The 22,673-nt window shown below is 38.0% G+C and overlaps 1 protein-coding gene across 3 annotated transcripts in view; it reads right to left on the reverse strand.

Moving 5' to 3' along the window:
- Window positions 1-22,673, reverse strand: part of EPHA3 (EPH receptor A3) — a 360,358-nt gene that overhangs the window by 112,418 nt on the left and 225,267 nt on the right. For all 3 annotated transcript variants that reach the window (XM_008155577.3, XM_008155576.3, XM_054712267.1), the window contains exons 4-5: window positions 13,917-14,072; window positions 12,872-13,207 (exon numbers count right to left, since the gene is read on the reverse strand). In XM_008155577.3, the coding sequence (XP_008153799.1) occupies window positions 12,872-13,207; window positions 13,917-14,072 (492 nt within the window). The remainder of the gene's footprint in view (window positions 1-12,871; window positions 13,208-13,916; window positions 14,073-22,673) is intronic.

Here is a 22,673-nt window from a genome sequence, read left to right on the forward strand (position 1 = left end):
TCTCTCTTACCTTTTTCCTTTTCTCAACATAATTTTTGAGATCTTTTCTCTCCCCTAATTTTCTTTTCTCTTGTGGTCTCCTTTATTGGGTTATTGGTGTTGTGAATACATTCATGTTTTGTTCCCTCTGTGTCATGTCTTATCGAGTTGTATTTTGTGCTTTTCATTCAACATGGTAGAAAGTGAGCCACACAATCACACACCCTGAGAGGAGCAAAAATGGGGAGACAAAGAAACAGCCCACAAACGAAAGAAGTATCACCAGAAATGGAAGTAAACAATATGGAAGCAAGCAATTTGTCAGAGAAAGAATTCAGAGCATTGGTCATAAGGCTGCTGAAAAGAATGGATGACAAATTCAACAACATGTGTAAGAATCAAGAGGAAATGAAGAAGAACCAGGAGGAAATGAAGAATGACATAGCTGCAATAAAAAACACAACAGAAAGCATCAACATTAGACTAGAAGAAGCAGAGGACCAAACCAGCGAGCTAGAAGACAAGAAAGGAAAAAACACCCAAGCAAGAGCAGCAACTGGAAAAAAAAAATTAAAAATCAGGAGTAGAGCCTAGGGGAGCTTTGGGACAATAGGAAATGAAACAACATCCACATAATAGAGGTTACAGAAGGAGAGGACACTGAGCAAGGAATAGAAAACCTGTTTAAAGAAATAATGACAGAAAATGTCCCTGATATTGAGGGGGAAAAAAACAAAACTCACACAAGTTCAAGAAGCACACAGAGTCCCAAACAAGATGAACCCAAAATGACCAATACCAAGACACATCATAATTAAATTGGCAAACACCAACAACAAAGTAAGAATCTAAAAGGCTGCCAGAGAGACAAAAAGTTACCTATAATGGATTTGCCATTAGACTAGCAACTGATTTCTCAACAGAAACACATCAGGCCAGAAGGGAATGGAATGAAATACACAAAGTGACTGAATCCAAGAATACTATACTCAGCAAGGCTATCACTCAAAATTAAAGGTGAAATAAGGAGCTTCATAGACAAAAAATGGCTAAGGGAGCTTATTACCACCAATCCACCAATGCAAGAAATGATAAAGGGACTGTTGTAAAATGAAGAATTAGGAAGGGAAGAAGGAACACAGGCATAAAGAATAAAAATGTTGACAAACAAGTACCTATCAATAACCTTAAATGTAAATGGATTAAATGCTCCAATCAAAGACAGAGGGTAGCTGAATGGATAAGAAAACATGACCCATATATTTGCTCTCTACAAGAGACCAACCTCAGAACAAAGGATTCACACAGACTGATAGTGAAGGGATCAAAAAATGAATTTTCAGGTGAATGGAAATGAAAAAAAAAAAAGGGGTAGCAATACTTATATCTGAAAAAATAGACCTCAAAGTGAAGGCCATAACATGAGATAAGGAAGGCCACTTCATAATACTAAAGGGAGCAATTCAACAAGAGCATATAACTCTGGTAAACATATATGCACCCAATACAGGAGCCCCCAAATACATTAAAAAAAAAAACAACTACTGGAAGATATCAAGGGAGATAACAACAGCAATACATTCACAGTAGGGGACTTTAATACCCCATTGACAGCACTGGATAAATCCTCTAAATCAGTGGTCGTCAAACTCATTAGTCAACAGATCCAAATATCAACAGTACAACAATTGAAATGTCTTTTGAGAGCTGAAAACCGACTTCTGCGCATGGGCCACAAAGTTTCAATCGCACTGTACATGTGCACCCACACATGGTATTTTGTGGAAGAGCCACACTCAAGGGGCCAAAGAGCCGCATGTAGCTCTTGAGCCGCAGTTTGCTGACCACTGCTCTAAATAAAACATTAGCAAAGAAACATCAATCCTGAATGACTCACTAGATCAGATGGAATTAATTGACATCTTCAGAACATTTCACCCCAAAGCTACAGAATATACATTCTCCTCAAGTGCACACAGGACATTTTCAAAGATAGACCACATATTGGGACACAGGCAAAGTCTCTTCAAATTCAAGAAGATAGAAATCATATCAAGCATCTTCTCAGGTCACAATGGCATAATATTAGAAATAAACTACAATAAAACAATCACAAAAATTCAAACACTTGGAGGCTAAATAGCATGCTATTAAACAATGATTGGGTTACCAAAGAGATCAAAGAAGTAATGAAAAGCATCCTGGTAACAAACAACAATGAAATATATGGGATATAATGAAAGAATTCCTGAGAAGGAAATTCATAGCTCTACAGGCCTAACTCAAAAAATAAGAAACAATGATAATAAATTATCTAAGCCTACAACTCAAAGAATTAGAAAGAGAGCAATAAGAAAAGCCCAAAGTAAGCAGAAGGAAGAAAATAATAAACATCAGAGCAGAAATAAATGACATAGAGAAAAAAATACAAAAGATCAATAAAACTAAAAGCTGGTTCTTTGAAAGGGTAAACAAGATTGGTGAAGATCTAGCCAGGCTCACCAAGAAGCAAAGAGACAGGACCCAAATAAACAAAATCAGAAATGAAAGAGGTGAAGTAACAACAGACTCCACAGAAATACAAAGGATTGTGAAAAAATACTATGAACAACTCTACTCCAACAAACTGGACAACTTAGAGAAATGGACACATTCTTAGGAAAATATAAGCTTCCCAAACCCAATCAGGAAAAATAAAAAAAACCTGAATAGGCTGATAACTACCGATGAAATTGAAGCAGTAATCTAAAATCTTCCAGCAAACAAAAGCCTTGGTCTGGATGGCTTTACAGGGGAGTTCTACCAAACATTCAAAGAAGAAGTAAAACCTATCCTCCTCAGACTACACCAAAAAATTCAAGAGGAAGTCACACTTTCAAGCTCTTTCTATGAAGCCATCATTACCCTAATTCCAAACTAGATAAAGACACCACAAAGAAAGAGAACTATAGGCCAATACCTCTGATGAACATAGATGCTAAAATCCTCAACAAAATCTAGCAAATTGGATTGAGCATTACATGAGAAAGACCATATAGCATGACCAAATGGGATTTATTCTTGGAATGCAAGGATGGTACAGTATCCACAAATCAATAAATGTGATACATCACAAAAACAAATTGAGAGACAAAAATTACATAATCATATCAATCCATGCAGAAAAAGCATTTGACAAAATCCAAGACACTTTCTTGATAAAAACTCAGCAAAGTGGGAATAGAGGGATCATAACTCAACATAATAAAAGCCTTATATGACAAACCTACAGCCAACATCATACTCAATGGACAAAAACTAAAACCTTTTCTTCTAAGAACAGGAACAAGACAAGGATGCCCACTTTCACCACTCCTGTTCAATATAGTACTGTAAGTGCTAGCCATATAGACCAGACAAGAAGAAGAAATAAAAGGCATCCAAATTGAAAAAGAAGAAGTAAAACTGTCTTTATTTGCAGATGACATATTGTACATAGAAAACCCTAAAGACTCCATCAAAAAACTGCTAGAATTAATAAATGAATTTGGCAATGTAGCAGGATACAAAATTAACACCCAGAAATCTATGGCTTTTTTAAACACCAATAATAAACTCACAGAAAGAGAAACAAAACAAAACAAAATCCCATTTACCATTGCACCAAAAAAATTAAGATAGCTAGGAATAAACTTAACTAATGAGGTAAACAACTTGTATTCAGAAAACTACAGGACGTTGAAAAAAGAGATAGAGGAAGACATAAACAAATGGAAGAACCTACCGTGTTCATGGATTGGTAGAATCAACATCATTAAAATGTTCATACTACCCAAAGCAATTTATAGGTTCAATGCAATCCCCATTAAAATACCAACAGCATATTTCACAGACCTAGAATTAACTCACCACAAACTCATCTGAAATTAAAAAAAAAAAAGACCCCGAATAGATACAGCAATCCTGATAAAGAAGAACAAAGTTGGAGGGATCACAATACCAGATATCAAGCTGTATTACAAAGCCACTGTTCTCAAAACTCTTTGGTACTGGCACAAGAACAGACATATAGACCAATGGGACAGAACAGAGAACCCAGAAATTGACCCAAGCCATTATGCTCAATTAATATTAGACAAAGGAGGCAAGAGCATACAATGAAGTGAAGACAGTCTCTTCAATAAATGGTGCTGGGAAAATTGGTCAGATACATGCAAAAAAAAGAAACTAGACCACCAAGTTACACCATACACAAAAATAAACTCAAAATGGTTAAAGGATTTAAAAAGATGGGAAACCATAAAAATCCTACAAGACTGCATAGGCAGCAAAATATTAGACAAATGTCTTAGCGCTATCTTTACCGATACAGCTCCTAGGGCAATGGAAACTAAGGAGAAAATAAACAAATGGGACTACATCAAAATAAAAAGTTTCTGCACAACAAAAGAAACCATCAACAAAACAACAAGAAAGCCCACTGCATGGGAGAACATATTTGCCAATGCTCTCTCAGATAAGGGTTTAATCTCCAAAATTTACAGGAAACTCATACAACTTAACAAAAGGAAGATAAACAATCCAATCAAAAAATGGGCAAAGGACCTAAATAGACACTTTTCGAAAGAGGACATACAGAAGGCTGAGAGACATATGAAAACATGCTTAAAATCACTAATCATCAGAGAGATGCAAATCAAAAAGACAATGAGGTACCATCTCATACCTGTCAGAATGGCTATCATCAACAAAGCAACAAATAAACAAACAACAAGTGCTGGCGAGGATGTGGAGAAAAAGGAACCCTCGTGCACTGCTGGTGGGAATGCAGACTGGTGCAGCCACTGTGGAAGACAGTATGGAGTTTCCTCAAAAAGTTAAAAGTGGAACTCCCATTTGACCTAGTAATCTCACTTCTAGGACTATATCCCAAGAAACCAGAAACACCAATCAGAAAGGATATATGCACCCCTATGTTCATAGCAGCACAATTACAGTAGCTAAGATGTGGAAACAGCCTAAGTGCCCATTAGCAGATGAGTGGAATAAAAAACTGTGGTACATCTACACAATGGAATACTGTGCTGCTATAAAAAAGAAGGAACTCTTACCATTTACAATAGCATGGATGGACCTAAAGAACATTATGCTAAGCCAGTCGGAGAAAGATAAATATCACATGATCTCACTCACATGTGGGATATAATGAACAACATAAACTGATGAACAAAAATAGATCCAGAGACTTAGAAACACTGAACAGACCATTCAATCTCAGAGAGAAGGAGGGGTGGGGGGGGGGGTTTAAGAGATCAACCAAAGGGCTTGTATGCATGGATATTAGCATAACCAATGGACAAGGACACTGGTGTGGTGGGTGCTTGTCTTGGGGGGCCGGAGTGGTGGTGCGGGGGTCAATCAGGGAAAAGGTGACATATGTCATATTTTAAACAATAAAATAAAACAGGAAAAAATAGTTACAAATATTAAGTGGCAACACCTGGATTTGCTAACTGGACTTTTGACACCTTTTTTACCTTGTTGACACACATTCCAGATCTTCCTGCTCTAACATACAGCCTTCCTTTAAAAGCTATTTCTTGGATAAAATTGTGACCAGAGACAGATTTTCTTTCTATTAGTTAATTATAATCATTTTCTTTGCTATTGGAATTAAAATGAAAACCAGTTATAGTGGATGATAACAAATTGTCAGGATAAATATTTCTAAATTAACAGTGATTAAATATAATCTTTCAAAGTTACTTTAGAAGTTTAAGGATTGGATAAATAACTTCCTAATAAAGCAACTGAGATTTCAAGTACATAGGAACATTGCTCAAATCATGTGAACTTTTGATTTTAAAAAAGTCATGCAATCTGTGTTTTAGGCAGCCAGCCAGCATCTCATAATTACACTAGAGGCCCAATGCATGAAATTCATGCAAGTTGCTCGGCCCTCGCAGCCCTGGCCTCATCCGGAAGGAGGTCCGGAGGGTCGTTCAGCTGTCTGGTCTAATTAGCATATTATGCTTTTATTATTATAGAGCATAGCCATCTTTATAGATTGATTTATTCAATTTCACATATATTTTATGCAAACCCTCTCCTCCTTCCTGAGCCATAAGAAGAATATTCTAATAGTAAAAGCCAGGAATTTTTGAGTTATGTAATCATGGGCAAGAGGTTTAACCACTTATAGTTGTTGTAAGGATTAAATGAGATAATAATGCAATAGACTTTAGGTCAATGCTAACCTTATCAAGATGACTTAGATCAGCAACTATTACTGATGAAGCAGGGTAGAAATGTGAGCTTCCCATCTTTGAGCTTTGGCATCCTTTGCCTTGGTGTGAATGTTATAGCATTTCAGGGTCCTCACAGTTCTTTTAATTTGTATACTATTGCAACTTTTTTATGGCAGATGACAATAAAGTCCCTTGAGGAAGGGGTGCCCTTTTTCAATTTAGGCATGGTACTATATTTACAAGATTAAAGAATCAGAATTCTGGGCTATATCACAGTTATTAACAGTGAGATAATACTTTTGGAGATACTATAATACAATGTAAACAGTTTATCATAAAATAGCCTGACCTGCAGTAGTAAGATTTTTGTTTTTGAGGACAGAGAATCTTTTCTTTTTAAATATTTGCATTTGTTTAATTTCAAAATTATTTTTACATATTGCTATTCTCCAAGGACTTATATTTAATTTAACTCTAGAGGAATGAGACACATTTAAAAATAAATTATATAGATAAAGATAAGTTTTTATATTCACTGTGTTTGATACTAAAATTTTTCTCTTGGGCAAAAATGAGAATACAAAATATTTCTGTTGAATAAGTATCTTTTGCTCTTGAAAGATGCAGTGAAGATGGCACAAGTTAGCATTCAGTGGCTATTTCTTTCTTAATGTGTAGGTGCTTTAGTTAACACCGTATTTCCTCCCCTAGCTCATGATCTCATGCGTACCCTTTAGGAGAAGCCAGCGGGAAAAGCGTGGCCACATCCATCAGGCGCATGTCTGCTCCATTCGTGGTAGTGGTATTAAAGGTAAGAAATGCAGTTGAGACAATAACTCAATAGATCCTGGAAGCCTCCAAACTGCCCCTGTTTGCTGGTGTTCCCTACAGTTGTGGCTTTAAGCTCCTGTGAAGGTTCTGAATGACTGTCAGGACAATGGATGGTTCTGCTTGTGTTCACCTTATTGCTCATACTGTGCATATGTGCTGTGGCTCCACACCACGGTGCGATGGCTGAAAGGCATCATTAATGTGTTAAATGATGTGGAATGCTTCAGGCACACTATGACATATCACTACAGAGTGATAGTCCCAGATGCACAGGTACCTGCCTCGATTACAAATCAAGAGGGAAGAAGCTAAATTACCATACAAGTACAATGCACCAGGAAAATCAAAATGTGTGTAGCCACTTGAAATCTCTGGGCCTGATTCAGACCTCACTTGTTTGTGGAGAGAAATAAAACGTTAAGGCTTTAATTCTTAGGGTTAATTAATCACAAAAGTAAAAGAAGGGGGAGAGTCATCTGAGTACATTACTAGAGTCTTATCTCTACTGTTTCACAGTTGATTTTCATTATGTGTTAATATTCTGATTTGCTACCCTGATGCTACAAAACATCTTCCTTCACATTCAGAGAAATAATCTATAATAATAAAAGCGTAATATGCTAATTAGATCAGACAGCTGAACGACCTTCCAGATGTCCTTCTGGATGACCTTCCAGCAGGGCCAGCGAGCCTGTGCCGCCAGGCCAGCCATGGCGGTCCTGGCGCCCCCCCCTTCGGTGAGGCAGTGGGAGAGGCAGCGATGTGGGCCCGGTCCCAGTCCCGCCACCGCCCCTTGTGCAGAGGCCCCAGCCACCGCCCCGTCCCGGCACTGCCCCTTCCACAGAGGCAGTGGGAGAGGCTGAAGTGAGGCCAGGTTCCTGCGTTGCCCCTTCTGCAGAGGCAGCGCGAGAGCGGACTGCCAGGGCCCGGTCCTGGTGCCACACCTTCCACAGAGGTGGGGGGGAGGGAGGGGGTGGCGCAGTCCCAGAGCCTCCATGGAGGCGGTATGAGGCACGACTGTGGCCCCTCAACCTCCTATGTCCCTCCCCCTGGCCAGCCTGGCCCCAGATCGCCCCCCCCACACACACACCAGTGGGCAGGGGTCAGGGCCAGCTCTAAGGAGCAGAGAGACTGGCTTCTGGTTGAGCGGCACTCCCCGCCTCCCCTCCCCCTCTCCCCCTTCCCCTCCTCTCCCTCCCTCCCCCTCCCCCCCCCCCCACTCAGCCAGAAGCCAGGCTCATGGCTGGTGAGTGAAACTGAGCTGGTGTGAGCCTCTCCCACCTCCGCGGCAGGCGGGCAGTAAGAAGCGAGGGGTCTTAGACTTCAAGAGCCCCAGACTGCAAGAGGGATGTCTGAGTGCCAGCTTAGGCCTGATCTCTGGGGGATCCTGGATTGTGAGAGGGCACAGGCTGGGCTGAGGGACCCCTCCCTCCAGTGCATGTATTTTGTGCACCAGGCCTCTAGTCATATGTATTTTTCTGACATCTACTTTTCTCCCAGGGAACATAATTACATGGCAGCACATGTTTCTATAGAGACTACTCAAATATATGTTTGTGGTTTAAGAGAAGTTCCAGCTTCACATCTTTTCTACATTTATTTATTTATTTATTTATTTATTTATTTATTTATTTATTGTTAATCCTCATGTGAGAATATTTATTTCCATTGCTTTTCAGAGAGAATGGGAGGGAGGGAGGGAGTGTGGGAAGGCAAAAAGAAAGGTAGGAAGGTGAAGAGAGAGAGAGAGAAACATTGATGTGAGAGAGACACATGGACTAGTTGCCTCCCACACGGGCCCAGACCTGGGCAGGAGCAAACCCACAGCACAGGTACTTGCCCCTGACCGGAAATCCAACCCAGGGCACTTCAGTGCCCTGGACAACACTCTAACCATTTAGCAATGCTGGTCAGGGCTCTACCTTAATTTTTAAACTAGAGGCCCAGTGCAAGAAATTCATGCATGGGTAGGGTCCCTAGGCTTAGCCAGCGATCAGGGCCAATCAGGGCCTTCTGGCTGCAGGCTGGGGCCTCCCTTCCCTGGCTGCTGAATGCCGGCCAGGGCCTTCCTTTGTTCTGCACCACAACCAAGGTACATGCCCTTGACCAGAATAGAACCTGGGACCCTTGAGTCCGCAGGCCGATGCTCTATCCACTGAGCCAAACCGGTTAGGGTGGTTATAGTAGATTTTCCCAGCAAAGTTCCTGTCTGTCTTGAAGGCAGCATTTATTTTTGTAGACACTTGTAGGAATCACAGGAGCATAGAATTTGGAAGTGTTGTGGAGTTGGGAGACTTAAGTGAAAGTTTGATTTCATGATGAAATGCTGAAGAAGCTTCTCAAATCTCAGTTTCTTCAGCTGTAAAATGGGAGTGGGAGTAGACCTCAAAATGGAATGCCCATAAATTCTCTGTGAGTGTCCCTATTCTAATCTGAGTTCATTATATGCTATAAGGTAATGGGGGGGAAAGCAGATTTTATGATGAGAATAAGCAGAGATGTATATTCCACTAATGTTCTAGAATGACTGTTTCCAGAACTGAAAGGTAAATATACTCATTCAAGGAAGAAAACACGAAGTAGAAATTTATACCAAGTTATAATTTTATAGATTTTTGTTTTGCAATCAGCAATTCTTTCTGCACATGTTTGACTGATGGATTCACAAATACCATCTTTATGTAGGGGCCGTGCTTTTAATCTCACCGACATACTTTGTGAAAGTTTAGAGAGCTGAGAACTAACATCAGACTTTACTGAATAATCCACTACAAAGTAGAAGGTGCCTTGTCATGTGCTCATCACATGGCTTTTACAATATAATCAAGAGAAACAGTAACAAGCTCCTCTCACAAACTAGATTAAAAGGGACACATTCACATTTCCCCTTTATGTTCATGTCAAAGATAGACTAGGAGGAATTTAAACTTTATGGCATCATATCTGTCACAGGAGTATCTGTCTGGGAATATGGAGCTCATTTTTCAAGGCTACAAGTCCATTAACCTTCACAAGAACAAAAATAAAGCAAAACAAAGAAACACTCTCTGGAGAAATGCATTGCTTCTAATCTTGTTTATAGATCTTAGCTGTGGGGTTTGAAAATGGAACAAAGACCTCTACCTCCCCAGGCAAACAAAAAAATACCTACACTCAGAGATAAGTATAAAATGCCTAAAGATGCATATTGTAGACAAATTTGTGATTTTAAAAAAAGGGGGAGTTGGTTTAGGGAGAGTAACTGATATCATCCCTGTTGAAGCTCTGTCTTGCACTATGATTTGTAACTGGGAGGGCCAAAGCATCAACCTGTTTATTTTTAGTATCTCGGCCTGCATTTGGTCACCACTTTACCTACATTCATTCATTGTACATACCTGGAAGTATTAATTTCTAGATAAATGAGTTGTCAGAAAGCCAGAGGCTGAAGATGAGGCAGAATATAAGGAGTTCTTGCTTGTTTGTCTATGGTTCTGTTTGACTTAGGAGATAATTATAATACAAATTGATGCTCCCATTTTAAACAAGGTACTAAATCAGCATGACATATAGGATTTGGGAAAGCCATTTGACACATCATTATAATTTCTTAAAAGTCCTGTGTTCCTTGCATATGAGAAGCTACAATCATGTGATACATACCAGTAGCATTACTCTTTTCCCTCCTCTCATGGAAGATAGTTAAATAAAGTTAAGTAACAGATTTTTAAATATCATTAACTGAAGCAAAGCAAAAACTTATGTTTGTTGGTCTGGGATCTAGCTTTAAGTGGGAGATTCCAGGAAGCAAGATTAAAGTAATAAATCCATGAACTTCATTGAAAAGTCATGTCTTATCAACAAATAAAGTTTATTTATCATCATGAAACCACTGAAAGTGTATGACTTTCATCAGCAGAGAGAATAGAAGCAAAGTAGGAATGCAAGAGGGGTTTGGAATCAGAAAGAGACACATGTGAGAATGTATCAGAGGTTATATTCAAAATATTTATCAACTAGAATTTCAGGGACATAGACCCCTCAAGAGGGAGGAGTTCCAGCACAGGGATCTAGAAACCTCTCTTATACCAGGATTTATACTTTTAGTTGCTGGATTATGGGGGGAGCGGGGAGGATGGGGTAGACTTGAAATACTAAATTTAGGAGCTTACTCAGGGTACTGGAGGAATTAACCAGAGGAGATGCATTTCTATACTAACCTGCAGAAGTAGTTAGAACTACTTCTAACCAATACAGAAGTGGTACAACATTTTAACAAGTGATGACATGCTGAATATATTAGCCCTTGGATGACACCTATTAATTGTTTATCCTTGGTAGTTTAACCTTACTGAACCAGCCACGTGAGAGAAATGAAAGTGATGAGTTTTTCAGACTAGTTATTGGTTTGCTCTACAACCTCTTCCAGCTGATGGGGAACTTACTCATCTCTCCTCTCTCTTTTCCTCAGGCATCCAGTATGCATATCCCCAGAGCGACGGCAAGTCCCACTGCAGAGCAGAGGGACTTCCAAAATTTCAGCCAGATGCAGAAAAGAAGCAGAGTTTGCATTCCATCCTGACTTCCAGCTCAGGGGTTAACCCACCTGGGAGGTGACTCAAGAGTCTGTAGTTCTGCATTTCAGGGTGCATGCTGTCTCCTCCTTTCCCCCTTTTTTTGGCTCCAATGTTTATTTGTGCATAAATGATATAATAATATCTTTGCATTGAACATTTTAAAATGTATTCCTAATTATGATATCTAATAGCAACAATTATGCACATAAATATCTCTCAGTTTAACTGTGCACAAGTTTTGTTGGTTCAAAAGGAAACTTTAATATGTGTTTATCAATTCTCTACATTGAAGAGATGAGTGTCTTATCCCAAAGGAGTATCATTGGTATGTCTCTGTATTCTCTGCAAAGTATAACACTTCTATATGTTTCAGAGACTCACAACTAAAATCCCATACATAATTTTGAACATCACGTTGTTAAAAAAACTATTAAAAACTCAGGAATTATCTCAGAACTAGAAAACACATAGAAGATTTAATGAGTGGTTGAAAGAGTAAGATGTGCTAGCAGTAAAGAGAAGAGAAATGCTGTGGATGTAAGATAAAGAAAGATGAGAAGTTTGTTTGCTTATTTCCTTTTTCCAATTCCACATCAAAGGGCCTTTGCCTGCCTTTGTTAGATGTAGCATTTTTTTTAAAATTAGGAAAATATTGTCAGTGGAAAATAGTTGGTGAAATTTTCCCTAAGAAATTTGCTTTTAGATCAGTGCTTCTAACTGTTCTTCACCAAGACCTCTTTTCACTATGCTTCTCCACAAATTTCATATTTTAATTTTTTAAATACAAATTATAGCTATTCAATAAAATTGCTTTTCCTTATTTTTAATTAATCGAAGAATTATAACTTCCTAAGCAAAATACTCAGATCTTTTGATGATCATAAAATAACTGAATAACAACATAAAAATCTGATATAATTATAACTAAGGTAAAGATATTTCAAATTTAAAAATATCCTACATAACCTTTTCACAGCTAAGTTTCAATGTCTAAATTCTTTGAAATATGAAAATGTTTCAGTCAGAACCACAAGTACTATCTCCAGAGCCCCAACTACTTAAAGATTCCAAATTGGGTAGCCATGGATTAAATTAATTTAAAATAATCTAACAAATACGATTCATTCTTATTTGAAGATTGAATTATTCAATGTACCACAACTGTCCAAAAGTGTTAGAAGAGGAAATCCTGAAGTTCTTTCAAATCTTTGTCTTCCCCTCCTTTCTTCCCCTCTCTGTTAAGACTCTTAATCGACTCTGAGATGCAGAAGTACTCACCGGCCTGATTAGTTGTGATGCTGACTGCAGCAAACTGTCGTGGTGGTGAGCTCAGCTCTGACACCCCGTTAATGGCATCGATTTCAAAGGTGTAGTTAGTGTGTGCCAGGAGATCTGTCACTGTCACCGTGGTGTTGGTGAGTCCAAACTGTCGAGGGAGGAAGCGGACATTTGGGCTGCATGGCTCACACTGTTTTACATTCCACCCACATTTTTTACATATGATGTTGAAGGTAACATCTTTCCGGCCTCCTGTGTCCAGGGGCCAGCTCCAGTCCAGGATAACCGAGGTCTCGTTTATATTAGAGATAACGTTTCTTGGTGCAGATGGAGGTCCTGCAAAGTAGTTCAACAAAGATTAATGAGCCTCACTTCTGGTTTCTACTACAAGGGAAAGAGATTATTTACAATGGGACTGAAAGAGGTAAATAACCATCTTGTCTTTATTACATATTTTAATGTGTCCTTAGAGGATCCATGAGATTATAGACACATGGATTCAAGAGCACTGTTCTCTCCAAGCTATGGGTGAGGGAGATTTGACTCAAGGTTGAATATGCATTCAGAAAGTCCAACAAAGGTATGTACCATTAAATCCAATGCCCTTGTGAATAGTTATGAAAACTGTAGTGTTACTTATATAAATCTTAGTCCTCTTCCTGATGACCTATGACCAACATGTAGCAAGAGGGAATCGAAATGTAAAAATACAAATCCCATGTTTACAATCTCCCCTATCCTGTCTAATAAAAAGCAAAAATCTAAAACAAGATACAGAGAATGTCCGGGTCCTGTTGCAGTAAGTGCTTTATAAATTAAGTCATGTGATAAATGTTGCATTTGTGGTGAGCCAAGCATGGAGAGTGAAGCAGAGGAAGCTTTTAGTTTGCACATGGGCAGCACAAGTAAATGGGCCAAATGCTTTAAAAAAAAAAAAAAAAAAAAAAGAAAAAGAAAACCAAAAAGCAAAACAACAACAACAACAACACAATAAAAAACAAAATAAAACAAACATGGAGGCATGGGTTGCAGCAAAACTACTCACGGGTACAAGCCATGGATGGAGGGTCTTTGTCTGCTCGGAAGTAATTATTCTCACACCTGCAGTTCATTGAACCATCTTCCTGAGTAGAACTGTGAGGTGGGCACTTAGCGCACTTCGTGTTACCATCCGCGGCCTTGTAGAAACCCGGTTGACAAGCTACAAACAAAATAACGCTTTTAAAATTCTGCAATTATTTTGAAAACATATTTTTGGAAATATGTCAAACAGACGTCAGGATGTTAGGGCATGCATTCACTATGAATCAAAATTCGTTTTTCCTTCCAGCCTTTACAGAAGCAAATAACATGGCCCAGTGTAGTTTCTGCACATCTACATTTGAATTTGCACCAAATGTTAAAGCAAAAAAAATACACCTACAAGATTTAGATTATTTTGGCACCAGAGTGTGATGAAATTTCCAGCTCATGTTTTCACAGCTTTACTTGGCATTGGAGTATTTGTGGAGAAAATAAAGCGAAGCCATGTCATCGTGTAGCCATTCCCTTTTAAAACATGATGCAATGTGTACACGATCTGCACTACAGTTAGCACTGTCATTGTGAGCACTTGAAACACAGACTTCATTCGTATATTATTACTTATTAATTATATGGTAATGCTCTAAAATAAAGAGTGAAATATAGTTCCTTTCTGTATCTCAAATACATAAGGAGGTACAATTTCTATTTAAATAAATATATTTCCTTTCACATATATCAAACATAGGGGGGTACAATTTTTATTTAAACTGACATACTTGTGAATTATTACTAATGTTTTTTATTTTATTTATTTGTTTATTTTTTAAATATAATTTTTATTAATTTCAGAGAGGAAGGGAGAAGGAGGGAGAGAGAGAAACAATGATGAGAGAGAATCATTGATTGGCTGGCTCCTGCACGCCCCATACTGGGAATCGTGCCTGCAACCGAGGCATGTGCCCTGAACGGGAATGAACCCATGACCTCCTGGTTCATAGGTCAAAGCTCAACCACTGAGAACTAAATTCATGGTGAAAATCCCAACAAGAAGATCTTTGACATTCCTTTGATGAAGGAATTTGGGGCCCAAATGTTTAAAATTTCCTTCAGAACATCTTTGGAAGTCAGTAACTTCTTGAATCTATAAACTCAATTTCAGTGCTACACTGAAATTTTATTACTCAAAGTACTTACAAATAGAATAGTCCCTATAGATTATCTTTATCATTGAATTGAAGAATTATCTCATATCAACTTCATATTGCGAATAACAAGATATTTGCATTTAAGTAAAACCTGTTGGACAAATATTAATTTTTATAATAATTAAATGCATTTTGAAAGGTAACCCATGATATCCGTAATAGTATAGCTTCCGCCTACTAAGGTTCTTGGGAAATACATGGACAAAACAAACAATTAGAATAACTTAAAATGATAGCAATCATTAATTCAGTCTTGCTGTTTTCCAGTTCCTATTAAGAAGGGCTGCTCTAGCATGAGGTTACATTAAATTGAACAACTTTTGGGGCCACATTGAGAACCACTAAAATAAACTGCATTGCCCTAACATGGGTTGGGATTATAAAGTTTTGAACATTGTCTGTAGGCATTGGTTAGAAAATTCTACTCCCATCTCCTGTTATATTGCCTCACAGAAAATGATACAAAGTATAAACAAACTATGCACTTAACTTCTGGTTTCAATTTAGCTCATCATTAAAGTGACTTTAAATTTGCAAGGGGGAATTACTGAGTCTTTCAAGATTAAGTTGCTTTGTTGTTTTGTTTGCTCATAAGTTTATCTCTGTGTCTTTATTTGAGGCTGTTATGGATTTTACAACATTTAGCATAAAGGTATTCGTTAAACAGTCATTCACTTTTTGTTACTATTATAAATAGTATGTGATACTTAAAGAAAAGACAGTCATATAATCACTTCTTAGCTACACCACTACAGCCAAGGATTTCTGATAGTAACTTGAATTCTATCAGTTAATAACTAGTTAATCAACTTAGAAGTTAAGAATGTTAATTCAAACTAGTAACTATACTTAACCTAATTATGACTAAATAATTTTAGAAATGACACTAGTACAATATAGGTAGGCACATACACATGCAGTTCAACAAATCATGTCCTTTATTTCAGGCTTTCGGGTACCCTTAAAGATACAAATTCCCTAATTCTGTCCATCCCCCAAGGGCCCCTGAAATCGAAAATGGGCACCAGACACTTAACACGAGCCACATGGAGCAAGCACCCCATTCCAATGGAGCTGTTGGAAGAGATTACACAGAGGAATCTCATCGGAGAAAGATCATGAAAAGATGGAAGGAACTGGCCTGTGCGAAGCATAATTAAATACACAAATAGATCTACATGAAAAGACAGACTGTTAGGCCGGGGGATGTGGTGGGTACAGTTGGTTGCATACTCTCAGTATCCAGACTCTGCTTGCTGCTTGCTAATAGGATCCTGATTCGTTCAGAACTGTGTCCAACCCAGCGGCCCCAAACGCAGATTTCCCTGCAAACAGTGGTGGAGGGCCAACGCTGTGGCCAAAAGGATACAAACAGAGATCCGATGGAAGTCTTTGGGATAGCTCCCCCGCCCCGTCCGCCCCCTTCACAAGGGGGTCCAAATGCAACTGAAGCCACCTCATCTGCATCGTTCCAGAATTGATTATGGACTTAATGGCTTACATGTGACAATAAGGTAAAGGCCAAGAAAACCACAGGATGTGTATCCTGCACTTGTTGACCCAGCAGGCACCTAGCTCAAGATTTATTTTAATGTCAAAAAATAACAGCTTATTTGTTGAAGTCACTGTGGTCAAGTTTTCTTTTACTCACAGCAGAAAGCACTTCTAAATGACATAAAAGACAAGAGGATTCAGTTGAGATGTGTTGTTTAAATACAATCATAGCTTAAAGGCGCTAGAAAGACCCTCAGACATCACATGGGCCAGTCTGTATGTTGTACGTCCTTTGGTGGACACTGCAATGCAGGAAGTTGGGGGACACGCAGGGACAAGGTCCACTCTGCATCTTCTGCTGACAGGCTTTAGCCACAACTTCGTAGATATTCGTTGAATGTCAACTCTATGAGAGTACAGCATCTTCTAGGAAGAGCACTGGACTAGGGGGGAGGGAATGCAGGTTTTGATCTAGTCTATTCTGATAGATAAGTGTTATCTCAAATTCACTGATGAGGTGTCTTCAAATTTCAATGAGGTGGTTGGGATAGCGGCACTCTCTTCTATAAATATGTCTGAAGTTTTATTTGGTAGTTATTATGTATTCCTAGGTTAGACCACAAGCAATATAAAGACAGAAGTTATTCCCATTCAATTTGTGTGCCCTGTGTCTATCACATTTTCTAGAACCTAGCAGCTGATGGGGTTCATTTTTTTAAATTGATTTCAGAGAGGAAGGGAGAGGGAGAGAGAGATAGAAACATCATTGATGAGAAAGAATCATTGATCTGATGCCTCCTGCACACCCCCTACTGGGGATCGAGTCCACAACCCAGGCATGTGCCCTCGACTGGAATCGAACCTGGGACCCTTCAGTCCACAGGCCGACGCTCTATCCACTGAGCAAAACTGGCTAGGACTTATGGGGTTCATTTTTTAAGTGAATGAATAACTTGCAATCAATTGTCCTCTCTAGACTTTAATTTCCTCATTTATTAAGTGGCAGATATTGACTAGGTTGTCTCTAAAACTCTTCAGGCTAGACACTTAAAAAAGTTTAATACGTGTGAACCAAAATTTATAAGATTCCTAGAACTTTCTAAATAGAAAAAAAATACAACAAATTATCTTCACTTCATGATTGCTTTAAGGAATATAACTAGTCATTGAAATTATAAAATCACTTAGAAGGAATGAGACAAAGAAATGAGGTTCTCTTCTGACCTAAAAGAAATATACTTCCACAAAAACTGATAAATTTTGACCTTTTCAATGTTTTCCAGTATCAGAGAAGTATGTATTCAAAGGGCATGTTCATTTCATAGTTGAATGAATTAAAAAGTAAATCAAGAGTCAAACAACTAATTCCCTATTATTCATCTTAACCAATAGCATAATAAAATTATATTTAATTATACTACTCATTTAATGTACATTATATATTAGAATGTTAGAAGTTTGGGAATCTGTGGGAATGAATAAAAATGATATTAATAAAAATGTAAGATGATGTCATTTTTTTCTTTCTTGCAAGGAAAAGAAGCACAGTACTGAAAATACAATTTAAAACAATATACATGTCCCATTTGTTAGTCTGCAGTAAGGTTTTATTTGCCTTATCCTTGCTAATCTTGTTTTTAGTTCCTGTATTTTAACTGCTGAGTAGTTAAAGTATGCTTGCTCATTTTCTGAGCAAACCCCAATCCTATTGAAAAAGCCCTGATGGGCCACAGTGGAACAAAATTATGGCACCCTTGCCAAATGTTAACTTTCTATTGAGAAACACTAAAAATATGAATAATAGGAGGAAGCCAAAATAATACGAATTGGTAGCACATGAATTAAAAATATTTTGGGAATCTGCTGAATCTGTCTTTATGAAGAGGTAACAATAAAACAGGAACTAAATACTATGGGTCAGAAGTGGGGTAAAATAACAAACAGCCAGCTTTGGAAAATAAAGAAGAAAAAAGTATGAAATAGGGAGTATTATGAGCACTACCTATACGATGAATAATAATTATAGAAAACCTTCAGGATAGAATCTTGGCTTCAGTCCCACAGCACATAGCACACTTCTCCTCGAAGCTGTAATTGATGGGTTTGAGCTCCGCTGATACAGAGAATGGGTAAAGTTACCATAGTGAAAGGAAAACAAATGCACTCAGTAAACCATGGTGGCTACTGTTGAAAGAAAGTAGACAGCCTTTCAATTGCAAAGTGAATTTTGTCTCCAGTTGACTAATGTGGTTGACTTTTAAGAGAAAACATGGTCCTAATTAAGGGTTAAAAGAATGATTTCAGTTTGAACTAACTTTAAAATAAAAAATGAAGCTGTTGGTAAATAGGACCCTTTTAGTATTCAGACCTTAGCTTCATATACACAGGGCTATATTATAAATTCCCAGCCATAAACACAAACTAATCACCAGAACCAGCACTGACTAAACAGATGATTTCCTGGCCTTGCAATTCCAGGCCTGACAGGGTCTATTTGCCGGTACAAGGTCAAAGCAACTGTTTATTCCCCAAATGAGCTGCACTCCACAATCTTACAGGAACTCTATTCTTTGCCATTTGAATAGAGGTACAATGCTTTGAGGAAAGGCAGAGGCATTTCAATGCACTGGAAGTGGCTACATTCAGTAATTAAGCTCTGCCTGCAATGTGCAGCATTTTTACAAAGTGATCAAATGTTTCCTTCTTCTGTTCTGTCCACTGCTCAATGAAAAAAGCCTAAGGGAAATGCCACCACACCATTAAACACAACAGAATCAATCACAATCTAGTATGGCTCAAAGATAGCTCAGTAACAAGACTTTATTGTGTTTGTTGTTGCTCCATCAGAGTCAGCACGACAGGTGCCAGTAGCAGTGAAATATGCCCAATGTTAGTGTGCCACAGAGAGAATGCTAAAGCAGCCCTGGTCCTCAGGACATTGTGTTTTGCCAGCTTTTAAGTTGTCTTCCACATTTAAGGAAGAACTGTGTGTCCTAAACATATCTATAAAATAAACATTCATTTATTTTATAATAATGTCAGTTCTTATCCTGGGGAAGTACCTCTGCATGCAACTTTTGCATGTCCACCTCACATTTCATATAATCCTATCAGCTTTCTATTCTATTTTTATTTTTTGAAATTTATTAAACTGAAACATTTGATAATATTATCTTTATAAAGAGAATGGATTTAAAATAAAACTAATGTGTCATACATACATTAATCACAAAATATTACAATCTAGGAGATGTTTTCAATTTAAAATTGGCTTTGAGTAGCTTCATGGCTAACAGCCATTTATAAGGTAACAAAAATTAGTTAATGTAACTCTAAGGTGTCTTTTTTGTTGCTTATTTTGATGTTTATGGTAAATATTTGCTCTGAGATAGGAGGGGATTTCTACTCAAGAAATTTTGAAATTCACTTCTTAAATGGATAAGAATGGATTTCACAACAAAAACATAAAAACTATGTATACTAAATCATCAAAACCGATAGCCAAATGAGTGTCTTGCAAAAATTAAACGAATCATCTATTTTGAAACTGTTTAGAAAGACATAAATGTTCATAATTGTGTAGAATAGCATGTTTATATATTTGAATTTCACATAAAATTAATTGTCTTATTAAAGGAAAATGTTCCATTTGCATAAGAATACATTTTTTTAATATGTTTTATTGATTTTTTACAGAGAGGAAGGGAGAGGGATAGAGAGTTAGAAACATCGATGGGAGAGAAACATCGATCAGCTGCCTTCTGCACACCCCCTACTGGGGATGTGCCTGCAACCAAGGTACATGCCCTTGACCGGAATCGAACCTGGGACCTTTCAGTCCGCAGGCTGATGCTCTATCCACTGAGCCAAACCGGTTTTGGCCCATTTGCATAAGAATACATTTTAAAAATTGCCAGCATAAGGTTTCAAATGTATATGTATATTTCAAAAATACAAAAATATCTTTCCCACACTACTCTCAACCCCCAATCCTCACAATTAAGGTGTAATGAAACTTCTTAAAATATATAGAACAATTTCATAGGTAGGTGCCACAGCAATAGTAGTATTTATGGTGTTGTGAAAATAAAGTGCAACAAGCTTGATTCATTTATGTGGTTAATTTCTAAATTTGAAGATGAACATTTTTTTTTTTTAGTTATGACTCTATTATCCTAGAACTTTACATTAATCTTGCAAGATATATATATTGCAATAAAAGGGATATGATTAATCTATCTACTAGGAGGAGATAATTAAAGGATAGAAAGAATGGAATAAAGATGAGAAAATATTAGGAAATTTTCAAATGAATTTATTGTATTTGGCAAATACTATTACTCTTATAGTACAAACAACTGGGGCACATTAGGATTTTGGAACATAGGAAGAAGGACAAGAGCGGGAGTCCGTCTCCCATTGTGGTTTATTTTATCTGGTCATTTCACATATCCAGATTTGTTAACAGATGCTACTTCCCATTGAAAGGAGGATGTGGATTGGCGCGGGGGGTGGGGGGGAGAGAGAGAGAGAGAAGAAACGGAGGTGGGAAAGGGAGGGAAGGAGAGAAGGAAGCGAGAGAGTGGGTGTATCTTTGTATTTTCTAAAATAGCCACATTGTGTGTGTGTCTGTGTGTTTGTGTGTGTGCATGTTTCTCTAATTTAGACCACTGGGTACATTTTAAAAAGTGTTTCTTCAGGGAAGAGATTATTATATATTCTATCCACCCATTCAAGTTACTGTTTATAATTTTATTGATTGACTTGAGGAATTTATTCAGGATAATTGTTTATTTTCTTCTTACAATCTGCAAATTTAGGGGTTTAGATGTTGTATGTGAGGCTAGAGAAGTGAAGGATAGGAAGGGAATGGGACATTGAGTCACATTTTATCCCAATAGCCTTTGGAATCCCAGGCAGATTACATTACCTGTTTGCATCACCTTCCCCAGGTCTATCTGCCTGAAGAGAATAGTTCTCACCTCCATGACATATAATAAACACCATTTAAAGCCATGTCCTCCGGGTCTAGCACTGCACTTGTGCTTCACTTGTACTTAACATAACCCTGTCAGACAGGTATTGCCCACTCTCCTGAGGAGATGATTGAGGCTTAATGAGGTGAAGTGCGTTGGCCGCTTATCCCGCTGTTGAGTGTTGTAACCAGAAATGAAACCTAAGCCCGAGGGCCTCCTAGATGCTGGTATGTATGGGCTTTGCATCTACTGTCTTCTCATCTTGTCAAATTTAAAAGTGATGACCAATGTAGGACTGACAATGGATCCAGCACCCTAAAATTAATGTAACAAATATATGTGGTGTGACTCTAAAAATATTAGACAGGTCATCAGAGGGCACACAGGAAAATTCATCACGTCGTTCCGTCACCGTAACTGACTGTCGATAGTAGTTTCCTTCACCATTTCGTCAAGCCTTTGTCTAGCCAGGTGAATGGCTCTGGTGGGAGGGAAGTCTACCATTGGAAACAGTGCTAACTGTTGTAGGTCCGCTAGAGGGTGGTTTGTGAAAGATTTATTTTTTTCAGGGAATCTGCCTGCTTACCATAGAATGGATTTTCTACTTTTCTCTTATCAGCTGAAAGAGGAACTTTCCTGTGTGTGTGTGTGTGTGTGTGTGTGTGTGTGTGTGTGTGTGAGAGGGCGGCTGGGAGGAGGGGGATCATACCATAAATAGTTTCCAATAAAATACTATAAAGACTAATGCAATTCCACTTTATTGCTTCAGCTGAACATTAATAACTCTCAAGGAGCATAGGAATATCAAATACTCCACTTTATTATATTATTGATATGTGATTTCTCGCTAAAGCATAACATAGTATTTGGAGTTCTTCTAAATGTCTACTAAAGAGTAAATATTTAAAATACCAACAAGAGTGAAAAATATTAGCTCCTTTTCCAAGACTTGGGGTAGATTTGAGGCACTTCAGAAAAGATACCTAGAAAAGCCTTCAGCACCGCCCCTACCTAGTACTGTCACTCTGATTATAAATATGACACAACTAAGTAACAACAATTTTAAAACCAATAAACTATTAATTAGGACTGGAAAATAGT

Source organism: Eptesicus fuscus, chromosome 3 (assembly GCF_027574615.1).
Source record: "Eptesicus fuscus isolate TK198812 chromosome 3, DD_ASM_mEF_20220401, whole genome shotgun sequence".
Taxonomy (NCBI): domain Eukaryota; kingdom Metazoa; phylum Chordata; class Mammalia; order Chiroptera; family Vespertilionidae; genus Eptesicus; species Eptesicus fuscus.